At 39.6% G+C, this 25798-nt stretch overlaps 1 protein-coding gene across 10 annotated transcripts in view; it reads right to left on the bottom strand.

The window, feature by feature from the left end:
- The window catches only part of diaph2 (diaphanous-related formin 2), a 337446-nt gene that overhangs the window by 295194 nt on the left and 16454 nt on the right, over nt 1-25798 (bottom strand). For 9 of the 10 annotated variants that reach the window (XR_006844809.1, XM_046405286.1, XM_046405289.1 and 6 more), the window contains 3 exons: nt 23888-24064; nt 17421-17525; nt 12845-12865 (listed from right to left, as the gene is read on the bottom strand). Coding sequence is in view for 9 of the 10 variants with exons in the window: in XM_046405286.1 (XP_046261242.1) it covers nt 12845-12865; nt 17421-17525; nt 23888-24064 (303 nt within the window). In the remaining variant the exon portion in view is untranslated. The remainder of the gene's footprint in view (nt 1-12844; nt 12866-17420; nt 17526-23887; nt 24065-25798) is intronic. The other variant, XM_046405290.1, reaches the window with a different exon arrangement.

The following is a 25798-nucleotide window of genomic DNA, read 5'->3' as shown; positions in this document are numbered from 1 at the left end:
AATTGTGTAGAAGTGGATGGCTGGGAGATGTAGCCATGTTTTTTCCCCACAGCATTTTCATGAGTTATTTCTCCCTCAACAGCGGCACAAATACTTGTCCATCAGGGAGAACAAAGCCATGTAATTGGCTGCTTCCCCATTTGAGCCCCTGATAGCACAATGTTAATAACAAACTGATGAGAAATTCATTAGGGCTCCAAATAAAAACAATCTCTCCTCGATAAGAGGCGAGTACATTATAATTAAACTGATGCCTCTCTGTTTTCATTAGGCCGTGGAGCCCCAAAACCTGAGGACTGAAACACTGCAATGGATGCAATTAAGCATGATTGTTTTACTGCACATTTGAGTCTAAAGTATAAAACAAAAGCACCAGGTTAATACAATAGGTATTCCTGCAGCAGAGAAAAAGGGATGTGAGGACCATGTCGGAAAGTGACTGATCAGAGAAGGACATTGTGGTGTCAAAGGCAGGTTTACACTGAATGGAAGGCAGTCTGAGGGAACTGGTCAAGTCAGGATTAGTTACACTGCTGACTAGAGAGAGGGAGGGACAGATTGGAGAGTGTCATAAGGCATTTTGCTTCTTTCACTCTAGTACCATCACTATTTCCTCAATATTCGTTTTTCGTCTCGTCTATACCCAATCCAAACTTGTCTTTCTCTCTGTCTCTCTCTTTGTCCTCCTCTTTATTTCGTCCATAAGCTCTCTCTCTCTCTCTCTCTCTCTCTCTCTCTGCATCAGTGTGAAGTACCTTGATGGCTTCAAAGAACTGTGAGAGGGGCTAGCTTCAAGCCCGGCAGAAGGGGGAAACAAAGGGATGAGACGCACAGGTTTCTACATACTTCTGCGCGTTTTGTGGCAGGGGAGGGAAATGCTTGCGTCTTAGCTGCCAGCGATGCCCTGACAAAGCCTCATCTGTCCACAAAGCTACAGAGTGACCAAAACAAAAAGTGTGAGATCAGGATTCCAATGCCCCATCTATTACTATCACTGCTCAGCACCACATTCACATAAAAATACAAACCAGCAAACCCTCCCATGTATGCACAGGTGCACAAAAACCCACAAACATCATTGAATAGCAGGCATGTGCACCAAAACGCACACTGACAAAATAAAAGCCTTGGATGTAGAATAACATGAATGACACCTGTGACTCTGAATACTGAATCATATTTCTATTAGATGCTTTGAATATAAACACACACAATACCAAGCATCCTTGCTTCAGAAAACCTTGCTTCTACAGACAAGGTAACTGGTGGACAAACTGAAAGCATTCGCTCTCTTAAACTGGAACATAATGTGAAGCAAACAAAAACATGTAGTTTAAACCCAGTCTACTCATTTATAAAGAAAACCTGTTTGTGCAATGACACTGAGGACAAATTACAGATAACTGCGCACAGTAAACATTAGCTCACTGACAAAACACTGAGAACGGGCTTAATGTCCATAAATTACCCTGTTTGCAACTAGCACGCAGCGCTCCAATGAGTCATCCCTGCTTCCCACTTGCTTGGTATTGTACATACAAGTAACCACGTTTAGAGGAAATGGCTGCCATACTTAAACCGTCAACTGAACATATGGATGGGTGAAGCTATTGTGGTTTGACCTCAGGGAAAGAGGGAGCAAGCGGGTCACACTAATGTGGACCAATAATCTCTCCCAGAGTCATTAGTATGATCAATGCCATTGTAATGAGATAACATCTGGAACAAAGGACCCTAATAGCAGACAGCTGCTGGGTAAAGTGAGCTAATTAGCAGAACATTCAGTAATGCTAACTCATGCTGCAGCTATTGGGCCCAGGTTTTGGACCCCACGCTGTTAACATCCAAAATACAACACATTGAATATTTCATGTCTCCTATAATAACTAATCATGGCACATTCTTGGTAGCGCACGAGAGGGAGAGGTGGAGTTAGAGAGACGGTAATACCATAACATGTCAGCTTGACATGAATGCTTATCGAGCAGCACTAAATTGGTCAATTAAGGAGAAAATCTGTTTTGAGGTAACCTTTCATCTTATTAAATAAGCTGTAAATCAATCTTTAGGGCAGAATGAGCGGCTGGCTATTAATGAGTGAACGTGTCTAATCTCTCTTTTACTCTTTCCATCTCTCATCCACTGTGTGTGTGTGCATGTATATCTATATTCATGGGAAAACAAATACTACATATGAATTGCGATTAAACCATTTTGCAGTTCCGTACAGTTCACCACAGCTTCCAAATGTGTAACTTGAAGTTGAACACAGGTGATTCAAGTGAATTTAAGTGGCTCTATTAGAGGACAGAAATGAGGAAGAAGTGAACAAAAAGGTCCACCTCCAAACACTGGCTAGGCATGGAGGCAGGATCCAATTAGTCCTCTGCTTAGAAAAGAAAATAATGGAGAGCAATGTCAAAGAAAAACTTCATAATAGTGTCTGTACAAGTCTTTGGTGATCACGAATAAACATAATTACTATGAACAAAGAACGCTGTGCGGTCCAACATGATTTTAAACGACACACCATTGTTAGACCACGAAGCATTAATTACATATAGTAGGGAAAAGGGGAAAGAATGAAAAACCTTTCAGAAATTCCAATCAGCGCATGCCCTGTATCCCATGTCTACCCCACACACGACGACTTTCTTTGATGCCAGTAGTGAAACTTTTTTAATTTGTTTGTTTTTTTTGTTCATTTTATTTTTTTTTTAAGGATGACATTTAAATAAAACTACAGAGAATTTCAAGTCACGCAGAAAGACTCAGATTCTGACATGTCTTATTTAATATTTCATAACGTGCTTTTAATGTTAATCACCTATAGGCATTACATTTTGTAGTCCCTTGAGTCCTTTCTTCCTATGGTGTAACCGTTACTGTTCTTGATGAAAAATTAATATCTAACTGGTAAAAGATATCAAGATAAGACAAAGATATTAGAAAAAAAAAATAAAAAAGTTCTTATGAGCCTCAATAAAAATATTTTTTAAAACTTATTATAAGAAAAACACTATGAAGACAACATGTTTATAAACCATGACTTTTATCCCTGCAAAGGAAACATAATGCGCCCTGTACTTCTCAGCATTTATTTTGAATTCAATCTCATTTAAGGACTGCATTGGCTTCAAGAGTATACAACCGATTATGCAACATGTTATTCAACGAAAGACATACCCAAAAAAAAATCCTTCGCTGCTCTGATTGCCTTGAATTCTGGTTCATATGAACACTGAATAGAGGAGGTGCTGTATGGTAACGCCAGAAAACTACATTAGTATGGGTGGTTAGGGAAATAGGAAGAAATACCATCAGGTTTGAATGCAGTCGACACTGCAACAGCACTATTCCTCAGAGAGCATGACAACAGTGGTGAAAAAGCTCCCAACTAACAGTAATTGGTTTTAAAATAATAGAATTCATTACAGTTATGGCGCTTGTTCAGAAATGCAAACAGGGGAAGAAAAAACATTCACGAGAGACTTGGGCTGAACTGCTTCGCTAAAAACCATGGGGAGATGAAAGGCATAATTCAAATGACAATTTTAGAACCCTTAGTTCATTTATATCAGAAGCTCAGAAGATGTTGCCGGCATAATAACATCAAGATTTTTTTTTTCCCTGTTCTTTTGTTCTACTTACAGGGCTTGGAAGGAACTTTTCCCCCCCTCTCAATTTCATTCTTTTGTGGCAGCAAATTCCTCCTCCTCATAGAGAGACATGTGAGGTGACACACAAACAATCTAGCAAACAACACCCGTCGGCAGCAGAGAGACAGCCAACTGAAAGCTAACATGGGAAATCTTGACAGGAAAGAAGAAAAACACCTCACACATGACACTGAATTTGCTGCTTGTCTTATGAAATGACTGAGTAATTATACACATCAGGGGTCTGTATTGTAAGGTCCCGTGTTTTTTATTGTTATTGTGTTTTGTTTTTTTTTTTGCTTTTTCGTTTTTTTAACTACATCCAGTGGCAGACTATCTTTGATTCAACCCTATCATCTCAGGTGTGAGGAAGACATTCACCCAGTGGGCATTAAAAATATCATCTCTCAAGACCACTCAGGACATAAAAAGACAGGTCAGCCATCTCAACATGATTGGATGTCACCTCACATGCTGGGTCTATCAAGGACATCACCATTTGAAACACGATTCATCTGCCATTGAATCAGCCTCAGGCCAATATCTAGTAATTGGCCACATTTAGGAAGTGCTTGGTACATTTTGACCGCAAATTGATAGAGCCAAAAGCCCTTGCAACATATGTGAAAATATTGTCAGGGATGATTTTTTTTTTCTTTATTTTACTCATATTTATTTGGCACAGTAGTAGCTGAAGAAAAACAAGACCACCATATGGCTGTGCATTAAAAATTGATGCAGTATGTTAGTGAGGGTCCCTGAGCCGAATGACAAGGTGGAGGAAGTCGAAACAGAGAGTGCTGCATGTGTGGAGGAGCAAAGATGTGCCTCTCTGAAACTCTCTGTCACCAGAGCCTATGCTGAAAAACATCCTGGGCCATAAATGAAAGCCTTACCCCATCGAGGCCGTGTTTCACCAGAACACACGTGGCCAAGAATCTGTGCCATGTCAAGAACTCGGGGTGTCAATAAGCACATATTGCTCGAGTGGAGTGGATTCAGAAAAGAGAGATCTGACGTTCATATCTCCGAGGGATGTGCCATCGGTCTGTTGGCATAACACATAACAGGGATATACCGAGAGAAGCAGGGTGAAAGACAGTGATATCAATGGTGCGATTCCGTAGGCATAACTGATGTGTTGCTGGAAAGGGACTGCATCTGTTCATCAGTGTGGGGCCGGACTAATAAATAATTCAGCAATGATTGCATAAAAGAGCAGTCAATACAACCGGTCTTGTCGATAGCAGGCCAGGTAAGACTTGCTTCCTTCCAGGATCCAATCATGCAAGTGAAGCATCAAAAGGAGAAAAAGGGGAGTGAATACAGTAGGGGACATCTGAATCTGTACACTGGAAAGATAATAATGATGAATTTGTTCTTTATCCTTCTTTTCTCCTCTCTGTCTACAGTAGGTGGGTAAAAGTATTGATCAGAAAAGACAGACCAATTTGAATGCCGTTGAGCCATTTCACCGTTATTCTCCCATTTAAAGATCTGACGTCTAACAAATGGCATTAGTGGTACACATAGCAGTGTGTTATATGGGCTGAGAGAAACCCATTAGGTCAATTCCATAGCAACAATGTGGCTTTTCAGCCCCTATGCATTGCACCAAGTGGCCCATTCAATGTGCACCCACTGCCACCAAGTGCCGGCCTTCAGTACTACAGTATTGGCTGGAGAACTGCAGCTGTAGCTGCCTCTGTCCGACTAGAGGCAGACCATGCATGACCAGCTACTGTGTTAATGGCATCGAGAACGTTACACTCAAAGCAAAAACAAAGCCAAACAAAACTAAGATCCAATGCCATCAGCGCTGTGCTGTGAATCATCCCTGAAGACCTGCTCAATACTATTCTTTTCCACGTCATTTGCAAAAAGCTGTGACCGGTTTGGCAGTTTATGGCCATTCTAGTCAGCTTGCATGAAGAAGAGGAAGTGCCAGCTCAGGCAGAATATAAAACCCTCATTCTTTGGCATTGCTAATCCACGCTTTACCAACCAAGCTTTAAGTAATTCATGACAGCCTTATTCTTTATATCTCACACATGGCTAGTTTTTTTTTTATCCTCAGAAATTTATTCATTCACTCATTCATTCACTAAAAGGGGGAGGGTCCACCAACCAGTTGCATGTGACTGGTAAACAGCTATAAAGTGATACAGCTTGAAGGCTGACATTTTAAAACTGTGGGCTATCTCTCCTGAGTATCCTTAGAAAAGAAACTGCAAGCCAGACAATAATACAACAAGTGATCTGGCCTTGATCATGTCACCAATCATTACAGCAGAGAGCTGTCTGGGGAATCAGGGAGAACCTGGCTGTTGATGAGGCGATTATGTGGCTTTACTCTTGTGCATCCAAGTATGACAGCGCCACGGAAGCACTGTATCTGATAGGCAGAGACTATACCTTGTTAGCACTCGGTTGTGCTGAGTGGACTAGTTGGCTGAGCCGTAAGGCATTCCCACAGGGCCAGGTGGGCTTATTGTAAGTTGGGGGGGGATTAAAAACAGGCCACCAATGTGACTCCTCAAACCCGACAGCTGCAACAACTTTGTTTTCCACTCATGTTAACTAGAGATGCCAGTCTACAGCTGCCTCTCTTTGTCTTTCTTGTCCTCAAATGTTCAAGCGTTGTGTGAGTTGTTAAAAAGACACTACAAATCGGCAGCGCCTATGCTTGTGCTACTGTGGGCACTGTCCACACTGGAAATCTACCTATTGTAAGCATGAAGTAAGAATTTCAAAGACAAGAAATGCTCAAAGGGACAGACCTTGACAATTTTGTGAATAGAAACATATTATAGTATCCCTCTCTGTGAGCGTTCTCCACGGTCACTACTCAAAAAAGCAGACTATTCCATCGACCAAAGCAAAGCTTACTAAGTATACACAGATGCTAAAGAAAGCCAAAGAAGCTAAAGAAGCAAATAAAGAAATTGGGAGTGACTGGAGGAGCAGGCAACCATAAAACATGGGGATACACAGAATTTCACAGCTGTGTGAACAGTTAAAGCAGATGCGATAGGATGTGATGGTAGATGCATACAGAGAGACGGGTTGTAAAAATATGCTATAAAGTTTATGGAGCCTAATGTAGCCCTGCAGGAGCCTCCTGCCGAGCTTAGCATGCCGACAGTGCTGTTGAGTGTGTGACAGAACGGTGGGGGAGAGATGTACAACTGAGAGCACAGCCACATAGCCAGTGCTCACAAGTTCCATCACTCATGTGGGGATGTGCATACTGTACATAAAATTCACAATCAACAGAACGCCCCCCACACACACACACACACACACAAAAATACTGTATTATCTCTGCTGCACAATGTCTAAATCCAAGCAGTAATATCCAATCCAATATCCATCTATTAGAACAGCATGGACAAAAACAGTGCTGCTACTCAGCACACACGCTGATATATAAGCATATGTGCACACCGACACAAAAACAGAGACTCTACAGCACTGCCATCGTCACTGTTCAATCCAATATCAGCATACTGTGACCACTTCAGCCTTTCATGTTCTCTCCAAAATAACGAGATCCAGCTCTCTCCTTGTGATTGAAGAGGAATGCTTGTTCCTGCCTTAGAAAAGACATATGTTGCATTGCGGGTAGATGTGTGAGAGGGAGAGAAGGAAGGACACAAGGTAGGAAAGAAGGAAAGAATGAAAAAGTAAAAATGGAAAAAAAATGTAAAAGAAGATAAATGCTGATGGAGAAGTAACCTCTTTTTCTCATCCCCAGTGGGAGCTGGTGTTGACTTAATCCTTCCCACAGCCCACCCTCTATCACAGCTAAACCTTTGCTTCTTCCACAGCTCGCAAAGGTCAGTCCAACCATGGCTGCCTGAAGACAAGCCATTCAACAGAAACGTGCAACATTTCTGTTAAATGATAAGTAGACTGAAAGTTCAATATTACATGATTAACGCAACCCAAAAAAATCAAACTAATAACAAACTAATCAACCAAGTGTGCTGTTAAATCTGTCTTTTATGAAAGTGAATTTTATTACACATTCAAATTCTTCCATTATAAAAGATCTTCAAGAGTGGGCAAGACACAAAAACATGCGCTTATTAAATTGTGAAGTACTAATGTTAAACTTGATCTCCCAAATCCAATATCAGTTCACAGAATATCCAGAAAGCAACGCAACAATCCTGTATAAAACTGTCAACAAATTAAAAATCCATTGGTTAGGGTTGGAATCAAACATTGTAAATTTTCATTTGTTGTCATCCTGGTTGAACTTGAAACTGTGGTATGATTGATCCTCCCAATATGAAGTGCTGCTCTCATGCCAATGTACACGGGGTGGGAAAAATAAAAGCAGCAGAGGTAACAATAAATGCTTTTCATAACAATAGGAATAAAATCAAATAGACTGAATTTAACACCGCTACAACTATGTTTGATATGAAATTATATGTCAGTTACATCTATATGCAACCCTGCAAGTGCATATACATTGTTGGAAGTTTATTTTGTTTGTGACTGTTTCTCTAAGGATTTAATTTGGGCTTAAGAATAGCCTAAAAAACATGACATGTCAAATGCTGTCATGAATTCTAAGACTGTTATGAGTGATACACAGTAGTAAATAATCTTACCTTCTTTATCTAATCCACCTGTAATGCAGATCATATGACCTCAAACATTTAAATACTGGAGATGTTATTGACTCAACTCTACAGCAGGTAAAACAAGAAGTACACTTTAAGACTTTACTCTCAACTACTGCTATAGAGACTGGGAAGTGCAGACTCTGGCAAGAACTATATTGACTGCGGTAAGAGGGCAAGCCTTACAAAAGCTAAAAGCTTTCCAGAAAAAAACTTCGAAGTCATCTCATCACCACAGAGGTGGTGGATAAAAAGTTATGGTACCCTGTGGAGTATGGTGTGGGAACCAGTGGGAGCTGAGTTCCATGGGTAGAGGTAGAGGTAGAGAGAGAGAGATAGAGAGAGAGAGAGAGAGAGAGAGAGAGAGAGAGAGAGAGAGAGAGAGAGAGAGAGAGAGAGAGAGAGAGAGAATAAACATGTTTTCCAAAAGAACTACACCTTTCTGCTTGTTGCACACCCTCATGAATGCAGCATGGCTGCACTTCACCACAACGCCACTAGGCGGCACAGGAGTACGTTGCGCAAACTATCCTCTTGAGAGCTTGCAAATGTTGATCCTTGCAGAAAAAAACACTTGCGTACCTCAGTGTCATTGATTGCTTTTCAAGACAAAGAATTAATAAGTTAGATTACTGGCGACCATGCCACTGAAAAAAGGCCACTGCTGCCAACACAGGATGTCGGATGTCAGCATCATGAATTCTAGGAGCATGACCGCTTTGGTGTGTTTTGTCTGCGTGATGGTAACAGGATTGATTTTATTTTCTGCTTGGCTATTGTATGCATTTTCCCTCTGTTTAAAAAGCAAAAACAAAATAGCAAAATAAAATAAAAAATACGATTATAAAGAACCACGCAGCCTCTCACTTACAGAAATCACACATTAGGCTATTTATTTATTTTCTCGCTGCATCCATGCATAAGCTACTATTTGGGGTTTTTTTGTTGTTGTTTTTTTGTTTTTTTTTAGGGATCCCCACAAAGATCAAATCACAATTCGAGCCCTGCTGTGGAGTTTGGTACGTACATAATCACTACCACTTTGCAAAGCAATGTATTGATGTGCAGGTTCCCATATTTCTGCCATCCATGTTCTTACTGGTATTTCACCAGACTATGACCATGCTCTCAAACCTCCCAGTGATGGAAGGTAATTGAAATAGAATTTCAAGATGGTTGTCACAAAAGAAACTAAAGCATTACAGTAAATGAAGCAACGATTTGATATCTGTCTACAAAAAAAGACTACAGATTTGCAGATAAGCCATTCAGCAGTAGTTTGTATAATAAATATTTCCTCATCTCACTCCCAGACAACTTTTTATTTCAATCAGATGAACTCCAAAAGATGTTTTCAGCCAATCAAAAAAACATCTTTTTCAAACAGTACCCTACAGAGCATGTTTCCTTGATCTTAATTTAAGATAGAATCTATGGTGAACACTGGCTCAGGGCATGGGAGGCACACGCTATTGATTAATTTTTCATTGCCATTCTTTTAAAGTACCAAGGACATGTGCCACATCAAATCTGCTCAACCCTCAGCACCCAGTTTAATAGCTTTCTTGAAACAAAACAGTCTATTGATGCATGTGGTTTTAAAAGGTAAAGAGGCGAATGAACGAGGGAGGGTGCCTTGATTTCCTTTCAGGCTCACCATATTTCTTTTTCTTTTCTGTTTTTAAAAAGGTCCTTCGTAAGCACTCCTGGCACAGCGAACGAGCACTTGATTGAAGTTAAAGAGGAGCCAGATGTCTGCATGTCCTCATATTCATGAAATATCCACTTTCTGTCTCTTATTTGTCCCTAGTTCCCCATCTGGAAGCTTTGCAATCTTCAGTCCTTATCTATAACTACTAGTTAACTGGTTATCCAACATTAATAAATCCTCTGCGGTCTACAAACTGAGGAGAACAGGAGAAAAGGCAATTCACCTTTTCTAAAATCAAAATCAACCAATCAAACAAGACAAACAGTGAAAACAGTATCTCAAATGTGAGAATTTGTCCTTACATTAGTTTTATATTATTGTAAAATAAAAAAATTCAGCTTGGGTCCTCTGTTGCATGTTATGCTCGCTGTTATCCCTCTCAGCAAGAAATACTACTAAAAATAACAATAACAATAATAATAAAATAGGTGAGAGAGATACAAACACTTAAGGTTCATTGCAGGTAAATTAAATTTTTGATCTTAGCTTGATAATGAACGAAACGTTTCAAGGATCGATGCTCGTCAAGTGATCTGCTTGCGAAACACACAAACACATCTTTTAATTTCAAGTGTCAAATATATAAACGCAGAGAGCACTTTTGCCTCACGAAAATTAATGACCTTGTAGTCAGACACAGACAACGTATATATGATTACACAACCACGTAAACCATCAACTCCTGACATCTCAGCACTGACCAGCATGTTACCATGGAAATAAGCATTCATCTGTCTAGTCATACAGATATTGATCACCTCCCTGATGGTCTGGAGATTGCTGCTTTTCAACACACGGAGCACACACCCTTTTCTCACTGATGTGCTCTCATAGTCTCAGCAGTATCCCATCCGAGTTGCAGTGCCTGTCAATGGCAATGCAGAGAGACAGAAGTCTACTTTCACAGTAACACTCCAGCAGTCACTGATAGATTGTTACAACGCAGCTCTTGATTTGTGATGTAAATCAGGCCAATCCTCATAGAGATTTATGCTATTAAGTTGCCATTGTGGTCAACAGATACATTTGCTGTCAGTCTGTCTGCACGCACGCTGTTACCCAGGTATGTATGCTGCTCATATTCTCCTCAGTCTTGCTTAAGGAGGTGTAGAGAACATATGAGACTTAGCACTGTTGCACTCTTGCAAGCTGGTCAGGCAGGATTAGAGCCAATTCACACAGTCTTCTATTCCCACCTCATTCTCGACTGGGAGAGGGGAAAGTGCCAGAGAGATTTCATGCCTGAAACAGAGGAGTTACAGTTACGTGTTCCCCATAGACAATCCTAACAAACACCCTCAGTCTAGCACATCTGAGAGTGCTCTACCCGACCGGCGCATGCTGACAGCGTGAAAATGGGAATCTGCCAGCATATCAGGGAGCTAACTGTAGCCCATGATCAGCTAACCAGGCTAAATAGTCACCGTTTTCTTCCCCTCTCAGTAGGGCAAAGGTCAGATCAAATGCTTCAGTGTGCTCTTGAATCTGAAGAAAGTCCTTTTGATATGGTTTGTAGAACTTCTGAAAGTAGGCCTCCACATCTCAGATGAGCAGTCATAATACAAGCTGCAGTAAATCTGTTTCTCCATTTACTGAACACAATGTGGCCATTGCTCCTGATCGACAGGTACTCCATCCACATCCATACAGGTCAAGCCAAAAACCCACTCTCCTCTCAGAAATAACCAAACACAAAAGAACAGTTTGACAAAGAAGGTGAAAACGCAATCGATACAAAATGTCTCAAAGAGCGAGGTTTGTCTGAGAATATGAACAGAGCAAGGCCTGGTCACAGTGTTCCCGCTTTACCTTGCCAGCGTTCCTAAGCTTTACAGTCCTTTTAATCCTTACAAAGCTATCAAAAGGCAGTGAAATACCAATTAAAGTAATAATTTAACAATTTCTAAACCATTAACAGGAAGGGAGGGAGGATTTTTTTCCTAAAAAGGGCAACACTTCATGGAATCTTAAGAGGAAGCAATTGGACTATTACCACACGGATAAAGCAAACCAGTGAATTAATACCATAAGTTAATTTTGTTCAGATTATCTGAGCCTTTTGTGAGGAGGTAAAGTGAAATGAGACCAATACCAAACACTAAAACATACATTTGTAGGAAAACAGTCAACAGAAATGTTGGCTCTTTTCAAACTAAGATATATAGCCAAACAATTTAGTCCAATATTTCTGTTCAAGGCAGAAATGTACTCGCTATCTTTACTACTGATAGCTAGGTTCAGTGCATGAACATGCACATAAATATGTGTGCGTTCAAAGCCTTATTAAGTTATATATTTTCTAAGTTAGGGTTGTGTCTCATGCACATGCACATAACCATTTAGATGCAACATGTCCTGATTAGATTGCAGATGATGAGTATTTGTGTAAAAGCTATCGCTTCTTGTTGGTATTACAACATTCAAATGCTAATAGGTGTTACACTGCAATCAATTTCAAAAAGGGAAACAACAAAAAACGGCCTCCCAGTTTGTTTTGAGGCTGTATAATTTCAATATCCCTCATCTGAAGCTACCATTTAGATGCAGGAATTGTGTTAACAATTTATAGCTTTTCCAAATTACAGCCCATTAGCAACATCAGGGCTGAAAATAAAAATCTAAGCCATAAAAATGACCTCACTTGCAGAGTTTAAAACGTGCTTCTCGAAATCCAAAATAAGACAGATGCGATGTGTGTGTGTGAGAGAGAGAGAGAGAGACAGAGAGAGAGAGAGAGAGAGAGACAGTGTGTGTGTTGTTTGTGTTTAGGGGTGAAATGAAAACAAATACAAAGAAAGAACAAGATTCAGAAGCCAAATAAATAACAGGCTACTTACCGCAACTTTGCTCCCAGTTATCTGCATGCAGCGATCAGCGGAGAAGGTTAATGTGCAAAAAGACACAAACAGCACAATCATTAGTAGGCCAGAGAATACTCTCAATTACACACTGAGGCATTAGCGTAACTTGTGTGACATCACAAACATCTTTCACACAATTGTTGCACTACATAAAAAACGTTTTTAAAAGCCAAAAAGAGAACCTCCATAATTATGTGCACATACTGAAGATAATGTCTGCAACATAATGAATAATAACAATGATAATAATAATTCAATTTTCAATTTAAGTAAGACAAATACACGGAAATGTAGATAAATGAAAACATTACAACAAACAAATTTGCAAAGCACACAGCAACAACAACTGTGGAAGTGATGTATCAAAAGATATGGTTAATCGTTCATGTATACAGTTAATTGTTTCCGTTCCAAAAACCAGAACAGCGGCTCATGTGGGCAAAGAGGCTGCAGAGGCTCTCACTAAGCCGATATCAATCAGCTGCCATTAAAATCGGGCTTCAGGTGTCAGTCTTGTGTGGCTGAGCTACCTTAAGTCCATGCAGTCAGAACAGTTCTTGCAACTTTAACCTTTTTATCTGTCAATAGCGGCGGGTAGCAGGACTGTTTCTTTATTACTGCAACTGCGAGGGTTGTTTCACAGTGGGAGGTGTCTGTCAGCTCATTAAATGTATTCTATACTGTGGCTGAGCTCCTCTTTCCCTGCGACAGAAGAGGATATTCATTTTGACTGCAGGAATTTACAGGACTCACTGAGCTCCTTGTCTTTTACCTCCTTCTTCCCTGCTTTCACTCACTCCCATTCTCTCCCCTTTCTTTCATCTCTTCTAATCTCCCTTTCCATTTCTTTTATTGTCACTCTCAAACTCTCCAGGTCTGTGGCCATTTGATGCTCGATTTCCCCCATTCCTCTACCAAGAGTTTATGACAGCAATAAAGTCTGTTTTACACGTGCCACCACCTGATCACACACATACTGCTTTCTAATCATACTGTGTATCCACATTGCTCTCCAGTGAATGCAGCATGTCACTGACTCACGCTGGGGGATATTTAATCTGAATACTGCAGGCTAGACACCTTGAAATGAGTCAAGCTGTCGTAGCTCACAACTAGGATATTTTCCACAGATGTTGATGCCGACAACTTTGGATGCATATTTTTGGATCTTGTTTTGGAGCAGGTTGACCAAAATACCAGACGTTATCTTGAGTGTGCACAGACAGCAGTCATGGAGGAGCTCGAGGTGAACAAGCACAGTTTCACTGACAGCAACTCTGTACTTTAAACCCAACAGTAATATCTTGTTCTCATGAAAACAAGGGCAACACTCTTTTAAGGTCAGATCCCAACTAACAATAGGAGTAGTACTGAGGTATACTGAGATCTGCTATTGAGCATCTCTCATATGTTAAGTTAAGTTAAGTCATATGTTATGTTAAGCCCTTTGAGACAAACTGCTTGTAAAAATGGGCTATACAAATAAAGTTGTCTTGTCTTGTCTTGTCATACTACAGCACAAGTAAACTATAAGGTTAGTATGTATGAGTGTATCAATAATGTAAGAAATTAAATAAAAATTATAAAAATTAATAAAGTTTACCACCCTTTTTCAAAAAAATAACAGCCCACAGACAGAGCCCGGATGATGAGAGCAAGTCAAGCTCCATCAAAATAAAAAGGTGGCACGTTGATGGCCACATCAAACAAACCCTTATTTGAATAAAACTGCAAAATTAACACTGCACAATCCCCTTCACAAGACCCTGCCACCACACCCTGCATCTGAGACACAGCCAGTTTGAAATGAAACAGGAAAATATTCATTGTCAGGAGCCAAGTCAATTTCTGAGAAATAAGTGATTGTATTAATGTGAAAGGAATTTTGGCAATTTTAATGATGTTGGCACACATTTATATAAACAAAGAACAAGAAATAGAGTGTGAGAGGAAGGCAACTGATCATGCAGAGCTGATGGTCACACACATCCACAGACACACTCCTGCAAAAGCAGAGCTGGATTCCACTGAAAGACATCTCACAGGTAGGAAAAAAGTTTTGATCTTCCTTTGATAGACACATTTTACAAGAGTAAACAAAATCAGCCTTTTCAAATATTATCAATAATTTGAACCCATATAGCTTAACGCTGACACACCACATGCTTCGTTTATGTATGTGGTGTGTCAGCATGCATAAATGATGAACTGTACATTGTGTAGGACTCCTCAAGCACCTTAAAATATTGAATTCAAAGTGCTGATTTTTTTGGCGTTTTTTGTTGGAAAACAAAAATAGTTTGTTTCTTTTTGTCACTAAAGTCCTTATTGAGCAGGTCTTCATAGACAGTCATGAAAAAAGCCCAAACAATACCGCAGGAAATTCCCTGTTCCACCAATATTTACTGATTTCAACTTCCATCTTGAAAATATTTTAAGCCTTCTTAAACTACATTAGCTGTAGGTGAAGAAAAAAGAAGGAGGGCTGTCTAATATTTAAATACACAAATTTGTGTGGTATGTGGTCATGGGAGAATTAGTAAAATTCACAAATAGGATGTTCCTGTAAGACTAATGTCAAAATGATGTGGTATTATAATACTATCCTAAAAAACAAACCACATGGAATCAAGAGGAACGTGTTGTGAAGCACCAAAACTGCGATCTCACAATGCAGCATCTGTCGCATTAACAGTAAAGGCACCACAGAAAAAGAAGACACTCCAACATGTCCCAAATGCATCCTCTTACATTAATCACCACATTAGATTTTCAGTGCATAACATATTCTCATTCAGTCCACACTGCATGCTCATCAGCAACCACAAGCAAAATTAGCCCCAGATACCTGCCTAACCCTGCAAAAAAAAAAAAGTACATTATAGAAGTAGGATCAATTAACACATTTAGGTTCATACATGCATACGTGAAGGATGGTTGAAACAAAGCAGTTAGTTTAATGTAAAGGCAAGCTGACTGTTTTTTTTTTTTATGCCAATCAGCAATCATAGATGGTATCAAGCACTTTTCCCCTGGATCAGCCTACACCATTTAGGGTTGGTTGTTTAATTTTTGTATTGAAGTGAAATATGTTTTGAGACTTACAAAACAACTGCCATGGTTTGTTTATGTGTTTGTTGTAACAATCCCCTTGTACACTGTTAGACACTGACACAAGAGTTGTGAGTGTAGTGTCTCTCACTGCAAAGGAGATTTGGTCGAAGTGTCACATTATCACCTGAATCGCACAAAGATATGCACTAATTTATTGAAGGCCAAACTAAGTTGTCTTATTGGTCACTCATTTTTTATCAGTATTTGATAGTCTGTGCATGTAGAGGTGTTCTAATGTAAATGTATGTGAACTTTCATGAATCTGCGTAGGCACAGGCACATCATCACTGACATTCACCCATCCTCCTCCTCCTCCTCCTCCTCCTTCAGTCCTATTAAATGCGATAGCAGGGAGCTGACAGACACTCTGTCCTTTGACTACACAGATTACGTTATTCATTTGAATAAAATATCAGTGCTCACAAAGCATAATGGGCCCTGTGAGGAATTCAATCATCTCATATAATCATCATTATCAATAATGCCAGTTAATTACCATAACAATGAGGAAGGTAATAAATGATGATGTCAAGAGAGAGCTACCAGGTTCAGGAAGCAATGGGGGCAGAAATCACACTTTTTTTTTATCCTTTGGTGCTGCTGATGTGAATTTCACCTCAAAATGTTAGTCATAACTTCGAAAGAGGATATGAGAATTCATCTTACATTCATGGATTATATTTAAAAAGCTTTACTTTTCACTACTATTTTTACTTTAGAGGGATGATCAAGTTTTAGTTTCACTCTATGGGCAACGTAATCTTAAACCTGTTATTAATAGTGAACAGCCCAAAAAGTTGTTAAGAGTTGTTTTGAAAATCAATCAGAACAAACATTAAGTGTATGGTGCATCCGACTATGTTGCATATACAGTGTAGCTCACACTGAACACAGCCTTGAATGCTTAATTTTCTCTCTTTTGTATTTACTCATTATGTTTTTTACTAAAATGCTGCTGATGATATAGATATAGATATATATATTTGATGCAGCTCATTTTGATACTTGATAACCAAATGATGAGACAAGGCACCACCACCACTGGGCACAAAAAACTTCCATGCAAGTACACGACCGGACAACCAACAGTTTCCATGCAAGCACATGACTGAACAAGCACTGGGCATCCACCTAACATTGAGTGAGTAAGTGACTACAATTTATCTAACAGCTTTCAATGGCAGATTGCAGCATAATTGGAAGAAAGAAAATAAATCAAAATTGCAAAGAAAGATGTGGGACTCAGGCACAAAGCGTGGAGAGTAAGAGAGATGATGGCAGAGGTGAAAGCGTGCAAGAATGGATGACAAAGCAAAGGATCAAGTTCAACTCATTCTGGAGTTCTGTGCAGTGTCAAGATACTTCAACCACTATAGTTATTCAGTACATATTCTTTGGTCTGTAAACGCAGAGCATACAGGTTTACTCTCTCACTTACAGATTTGGCAGTTGCTGAGATGTACTGGACCACCATCTCACGTTTGGTGCTCAAGTCCTTTTCACGCAGGGGTGCTTTGCGTTCCTCGTTCAGGTTCATGTCCTCCTGCACACACACACACAAAGAGAGTGAAGAGAAATTTTATGTAATGCAAGAGACCGAACGTTGCTCAAATTTAGCACAACAGATTTATGAAGAATGTTACTGAAGTGTAGTAAAGAAAACAGGAACAGGACTTGTTGATTACACATCTCACACTGGGCTCAGTTTGACTGAATAAGAATCCGAACAAGGTTTTTTGCCAAGCGTAAATACCAGAAATTCACCTTGGAATTTCCATGCATCACGATGAACGTAACATTAAAAAAAAAACTTATACTTTTAATTTCATAATAACCATTTTACAGTTTACAGTTCCTATCCTTCTGCAGTTGAACACATTTATTTTTCATCTACGTTTCTTTGTCATAGTCATGAGAAACGGCAAAAGGAAAAAATGCCAGGTATAATTAGTCCTTGAAAGGTAGCAAGGCCGCAGCAATATAAACTGTACTGCCCAACTCCAAACAGGAGTGCATGTTCTAACAATACTGCTTCTATTGAGGCGACGCAATCACATCAGACAGGCTGGATAGGCAGTATCTGCATGTTATTGGGAGTATTATCTTTGTGCTACTTTAATTCTGTATCACAAAAGAGGTCTTTCATGTGTGAGACATCAGGGGATGGAGCGAAGGCCGGACAGAGCACTAAAAGCTAGGGAATGACACGATGATTAGGATGGAGGGGGATGTTTATCAGAAGCACTCTCTCACAAAGAGACGACTAGAATCAACAGAGTGAGAGAAAAAAAAACGTCCTCCTCGGGGCTTCAGATGGTGAACTTAAGCTGTGGAGCCAGGCTGCCCTCTGCTGGAAAGTATAGAAAATCATGTGTCCTTCGCTCTTGGTGACTGTAACTTGGCAGAGGTATAATGTAAAATTCACCTAATAAATTAAGTGTGTCACCTCTGGATAAGAACACTGTATTACAATGGTTTGATTATCTTACCACAAGTAATCTGCTTCAAACTGCTTTGCTTCGTTTGTCGGTGAAGTATCGGCAAGAATACCATCCAGAGGCACCGTGACCTAAATTTCTCCAACTACATTTACTCTAGTAAATACCCTCGGAGCTAAAAAACCATTAACATCCTTTTTGTGGAACAGAGAGGGAAAAGAAAGTGGCTGAAGTTTTACAATTGGCAGTTTTTTTTCACCCGAGGAAACCAGCAGGTTTTTTAATTAATCTTTGAACCCTGCTAATTTATCTGCTTAATTGGCATTCAATAAACAAGAAAAAATGCAGCAGGGTGAATATGTTGTAGGAGGGGTAAGAATGGTGGGCCTGCGGGAAGCTTGTCAGGGGGCAAACTGGAGAAATGAGCCCTCCACATTCAGGCTCCAAAATGATTAATGTTCTTTTATTAATTATTCCCTCACATGGTACATGAAAACTCCCAGGATTTCTTTGACTATGCTGCTGGTGTAACTAAAGTGATGAGATTAGAGCTGGTATCAATGACAGTGGAGTTAACAAGAATAAGGTCTAAATCTTGTTAAATGTTGCTTTGGCAGTCTCTCTTGTACAGCACCAGTTCCAGTTTCTGACCTATATTCAATTGATACCAAAACAAAAACAATATTTAAAGTTCAAACTGATAAACTTGTTTTTACTTTATTTCTTTTTCTTATTTTTTGCAAATATACACTTATTTCTGAACATTCCACAGGAAAGGGCTTCCTTGAAAGGCTCAGTCATTTTCACTAGATGGGAAAGAATAACCTTTCTCAACACAGAGCTGCTTTGGATTTTACCATTTAAAATCTTGTGTATTCAAAGAATCTAGAGAAATGTGTCAAGGTTGAAAACCAACACTAAACGTCTGTATCCGTTGATGCTCCAGGTGACACTGCATTAAAAGCCAACAGCAAAGATATTACTCCAAAGACATGGGAAAACCATTGTCAGTAAACTATTCATCGCTGCATCCACAAATAAAAATTAAACTCTACCACGCAAACCATACATCAATAACATCCAGAAACGCTGCCAGCCTTTAAGGGCCTGAGCTCATGTGGGATGGACGGACGCAAAGCGGGAAAGTGTGCTGTCTTACAAGCCAACATTTCAAGTTGTTGTGGAAAATCATGGACGTCGTGTCCTATTCCTAAAGAGGAAAAGGAGCATGCAGACTGTTAGCAGTGCAAAGCTCAAAAAAGCCAGCGTCATCTGGGATGGTATGAGGGTTCGTTAGTGCCCACGGCATGGGTTACTTACATATTTGTGAAGGTAACGTATGCTGCCATTCAGACAACGCCATTTTCAGAGAGGTTGATGCTTAAACCAGCAAGACAATGGCAGGCCACATTCTGTATGTGTTACAAAAGCGTGGCTTCAGAGTAAAAAAGTGTGGGTACTAGACAGGCCTGTCTGCAGTCCAGACCAGCTTCCCACTGACAATTTGTGGCACACTGTTAAGCGCAAGATAGTATAACACAGACGCCTGCTGAGCAACTGAAGTCATATATCAAGCAAGAATGGGAAAGAATTTCATCTTCAAAACCTCAATAAATTGTGTCCTCACTTCCCAAATAGTTACTGTGAGATGTTTAAAGAAAAGGTGATGTAAGACAGTGGTAAACATGCCCTTGTCCCAGCGGTTTTCGCTGTGGTTGGAACATATTGCACGCATCAAGTTCAGAACAAGTGTATATTTACAAAAAAAATGTTTATCAGTTACTTTGAATATTATGTAAAACAAAAGCCTTCGTAATTGTTAATCTGAATGTAGGTCAGAAAGGATTTTTTACATTTTACACAGCATCCCAACTTTTTTGGATTCTTTTAGGAATGTAATACTAATTAGTTACTTGTCTTGTGTTATGCCAAAGATAATGTCATTCTGCAACATGTGACAAATCAAGCATAATGGAAGCACTAAACTGTATATGTAGAATATATATTGCACAGCCCACTTTTATCTGTCCTCGTGGACACTGGATTTGGGATACATGCTGACTACGGGCAAGAGGCGGGGTACACCCTGGACTGGTGTGTGTTAAGTACAGAGTACCGAGTGTGTTAAGTACAGAGACAAAACAAGACAACATACATTATACAACAACCTTAGAATTTAGAGACCTATATTTACAAAGTCCCGTAGCACAACGTGGCTGCAAATACAGCCCGATGTGGAGCGCCACAGGCTTCAAATCACAGAGAACACCAATTAATAACGACCATCGCATATGTCTGAGGCTGACATGGATATGAAGAGTCCACGCTACAGGAAAAAGTGGATCTAAGAAAAGCAGAAGACGCATTACAATGTTTTGATCCAGCTGTGACAAATCGATTATTTTGTTCACTACCCTAAAGTCTGATCTGTGTGTGCAAGTGCACACACAGTAACTCTCCTGTGGGCTGGTTTTAATGTCCTTGTGTGAAGTGGAACTGCAGAGGGATCACACAGGAGCTTATTACTTAGAGTGTTCATCCTGACAATGGTGCACAGAGAGGCACATAAAACCACAAAACTAGCCACAACCGGCACTGCAGTGTGACATTTTCATCTTCCACTACTTCCACTCTGTCTCTGCTAGCAACCTCAATACCATATGCTGCTCTTGCCACTGGGAAGACACTCTGACGAATGAAGACAGAGACAAACTGACTCCGGAATCAAATGAATTCAGTCATTCCTAAGTTATGATGTTGAGCTCATCAAGGTTTCTAAATACTGACAGACAAGTAAAAGCATAATTTAGGAAATAATGCTTGGCTTCCAATGACCAACATCAACACAGGTGACTTTAAGTGCCGATATGTGACAAGAAATGACACAAAGCCAAGTAATCATGGAGGTCTTTGTCTGGATAGTGGAGGACAAGTGCATGTATTTGACCAGATATCCCACTCCTGCATTCCTTTAATTCTTTTACAGACAATGCCGATGATGATGAAAGGGGTTTCTGTTACACCAAATTGCAGTCTGAAGACTTCGCCGCTTACTGAATGCTGATGAAATTAGCCATGTAATTAGTGATGTTATGTTAGGTTGAACGTCTTGGATTGGAGCCTGTCACTGCAGCACTGCTCTCTCCTTAGCGAAATGCAAATGCCGGACATTTCGACAGCAGATTCACTGCTGTGCATTTTGATGAGGGGCTCTGAGTTCCAGCTGTGCACATCTTGGAAAATCCAACGGCAGAGCAAAAACATACACAACACCCTTCTACAGGCAGTGCTGAAAGTTAATGGTTTTAACGCATTTTAACTTCCCTTGTATTTTTATTTATACTTCTGGTCTCAATCGTTAGCTTCAAAAATCATGGAAGGAGTTGTTTCAGTTTTCATTGCCACTGACTGAGTGTTTCTTCTTATACCTTCCCAGATCACTTTGATGACCTTTTAGTAATAAGCTATGCGCTATTTTGGCTTTGAGATACGCAGTACCACGTGTAAGCCACTTTTCCAGAGAAAAAATATTTTCACTTTTTCCTCATTAATGCACAGTGGGTGGTCTCAATAATGTGGATGGGTCATCCATTCATTTGGACCTGGCTAGACATCTAAAGCTGGGGCATGTGGCACCATAAAAACAATCAATAACAGAATTGGTGTGCGGAGAAAGAGAAGAACTAAAATGTACATGTGTATGATATAAAAAGAGATGAAACAGATGGATAGATGCCGAAGAGAAGCTACTAGCACCAAAAGAAACTACCCAGCACTGACACTTCTATGTTTGCAACATCAAACCAAAAAAGTTTACAGTCTATGAGAGCAAATAGCGGTGGCTTCAAAAGTACATAAGTAAATAACCCTTTTCTTTTTTGATTTCATTTCTGTAATTACACTTCCCAGCTCAAAGTGTCAAGGCCTGTCAAATGTCAAAGCGGCAAACATGCTTTCTGTGTCATCTGTCACTGAGCAAATTGAAGCCTGGGTTTAATGTCACGCTGCTGTGAGCACAAACATAGTAATTGAGAGGTGAACTGACTGACAGGGATGAGCACCCAGGCAAAAAAAACACTGAGCAGTAGCGTGATGAAAACCAGGAGCGCTGGTCACATTGCTCTGGTCCTGGCAATAAAGACCATTGTATGAGGGGGGAAAAAAAGGAAAGGCAGGCACAGTACCACGCACAAGCACACACACACACACTCAGAGACATTATCCACAATAGTACACACAACCTATGCAATGAAGCCAGAGTAATTCAGCTCTCCACTTCAAAGAGATGGGTTGAAAGCCTTTTGTTAGATTTCAATCCTGCAGTACATAAGGCCAAAAATGCATTTCAATGGAGAAAATCACATGTGTAACAGAGCTTTGACCCTTTGAGTGTGGAGTGAATTTCAAAGTTTCGTGTTCTTCTCACTGTGGCTTAGGGAATACGCTGTCAGAGCTTCAAAAAAGCTCAGCATCTGAATGTGAAATGCATTATTCTTTACTACACATACTGTATGCATCTCAAATCTTCTGGATGAAATTGAACATATATTAAATACTGTATTTATGTCAAACATTTGTGACATTGCACATGCTTCAAAATTGAGAATTTGACACATTTCTGAATCTCTAACCAAGCATTCATCAAAGAGGAGGTCCTGTGCAACCCCATGAGAGGGCACTGTTTCATGTCATGTTACGTCCCCGTGGGAGTTATGGATATGCTGCAACAGCTGGGAAATCAGTTGTGTGTACCATCTCCATAGTAGTAACTTGTGAGGCTTTAACCTGCACAATATTTAGATCATGTCACATCTGCAATTCTGCAGTTATGTCTGTGCTTTTCAGTCCTGAAAGGGACAAAAAAACAATCAATGTGTGTGTGTGTCTGAGACTACAAACATAACTACAAGGAACACTTGCTAATACAGACGTTGAAATCAATCTGGTATTACTGGATCGTGGACAATGAAGTTTATAGTCTATATTTGATAAAACTGAACTTATTCCTTTAGTGACAAGAATGGTAAAACAACATATCTTGATAGGGGAATTATAACAGGACAGATTATATGTAGCAAAACAACAAACAATTTGAAGATGTTGCAGATAACCGGTAATTTCATTATCATCTCTTTTTATGTGAATGGCAAAGCTTTGTACACTAAGAAAATCTCATCAACAGTAAAACAAGGACGCAAGAAGATCTGCAGGTACTAATATATATGGATAAAAAAATGCTTTTCACACCTAAGTTTATGGCTCGTCAAAGTCCTCTTTGCCAACAGTCCAAACAGCAGCTCTGTTTCTCTGCTTATGTGCGTCTTTGCACAGATTTATGAATCCATTTAAGCTTTCATAATGGGATGCTCATTATTCATTATTGTGTGGCAGCTGTAATAAAACTGTTGCAGAGTGTGACAGATGACTGTACGCAGGGGAAACTCTGCAAGACGAACACAAGTCTTACCATCATCTTCTCAAAGAGGTCAATGATCTCCTTTTCAGAGAGATTCATGGAGCGCTCATCGAAAAGGGGCTGAGGAACAGGCAGCTCGGCCTGGGTAGAGAGGGGATCTGTTGGGTGCTGTATAAGGGGCTTCTCCTTCTTCATCCCCGTTTTTCTGAAACTGGTAATACGGTCACGCTGAAAGAAAACACAGTATTTGAGATATTAAAATATTACACTGTAGATAATCCTGTTTAGACTAGACTGAGTTTAAGCAGACAGTTTTTTTGCTTATTTTTGCTAATTTACCCAAAAAGAAACCCAGAGATTTCTGAAAAAGGAAAGGTTTTAACAGTCTGTAACTAGAATTTCCGTTGGTTGACAGTTTCATTTGACCACACCCAACATGTAATGACTGACCACACATTATCACAAAAAACTCTGTTGAAGCTTCACATGGGAGAAGCAGGGGTGGGCAATCTTCTGAGTTTAGATCGAGATCAACCTTCAAAGTGTTCCCCAATCAGTTTTTTGTACAGATCACAATATTTGATGTCCTCTTATTTTTGTTTCCAAACTTCACATAACCTCACCGATGAGCAGATCCATACAATGTAAACATACCAATGAGATGTAGCCAACTAAACGGCTATGGTGATTGGATATATTAATTCATATGTTTCTTCCTTGATGTAAATAAAATGTGAGATGTTGTTAGCAACACAGCAAGAGAGAATCTTGCACCAAGAAGAACTATCTTTAACGAAATATTTTAATGGTGACAATGGAGAAATTCATAGTCTATTACAAATTTGGTATTTGAAAATCTGAAGAAAAAGGTCGCAACTTGGATAGTGGATTGTGATAAACTGTTTTGGCCAGATCACCCACCTTTCAGGAGAGTATGACCTTCAGGACATACTTTCAGAAAGCTCTTTGTAACACATAATTAATGCTGTTAAAGGGTCTATTTTAACTCAAACCGTGACCTCAGCCTAAGAAGAAAATAATTTTGTTACGTAAAACTAAAAAACATTTTGCTCTTGTGTGAGCATGATGTCGTTCGTCTACTGAGATTTTCGGATATTTTGTGAAAGCACGATCACCAATATAAAATAAGGAGTTAATTCCTGTAAGAGAATGATTTTGGTCAACAAATGTCATGCAATCCATTCAATAATTTTGTACAGACAAACAGACCAGCGGCTATCACCATCTCTAAAACCTTGTGTGAGACTAAAAAAACAAAACAAAACAAAAAAAAACAGTAAAATTTTTCTAATCTGTTTTTTTTCCCCTTTTTTAACTACATAAAAATAACTGCAACACACTAGCAGCAAAAAAAAACACCTGTATTGGACATAGTATACCATATAAAACTTACTTACTGAGGACTTTACTTACCGTCATCCATGCAGGATTTGCTTATCTTATATAAACAGTTTTGGTACACATTAACAGCTGCGATAACATCTGTTATCAATTCAGCTGATCAATTCCATGTTATATTCAACAGTTGATGCTATTCTGATGAATGAATGCAGTACAGTAAAGTTTAGTATCAAAGCAGAAAAAGTCCATGAACCGCATGCAACTAATGTTAGTCATATTAGGTAAAATGGAATGGAGAGGACATGCTGGATAAATAAACACATTTAACTAAAATGGAAAGACAAACATGAGGTCACCAGTATCAGTTGGCTGAAATATTACTGGATGGATCAAATTTACCGTGGGCTAAGAGCAAAAACAGATAACTCCTAATAGCTGTAGTTGCATGCTGACAGTGCATTGTGCATCCTAAAATTAACACAATACTGCATGAGCTCGTAAATGTCAAAGTTAGGCTATTTGTTAACTAGGGGTATTAAAAAAGCCCCAGGCATCTAATCGGAAGTGCTACTGATAATTGCACACTAAATGATCTATGAG

Source organism: Scatophagus argus, chromosome 12, assembly GCF_020382885.2.
Source record: "Scatophagus argus isolate fScaArg1 chromosome 12, fScaArg1.pri, whole genome shotgun sequence".
Lineage (NCBI taxonomy): Eukaryota > Metazoa > Chordata > Actinopteri > Scatophagidae > Scatophagus > Scatophagus argus.
Note: the sequence above shows the minus strand (reverse complement) of the source record. Positions and strands in the feature narration are given on the sequence as shown.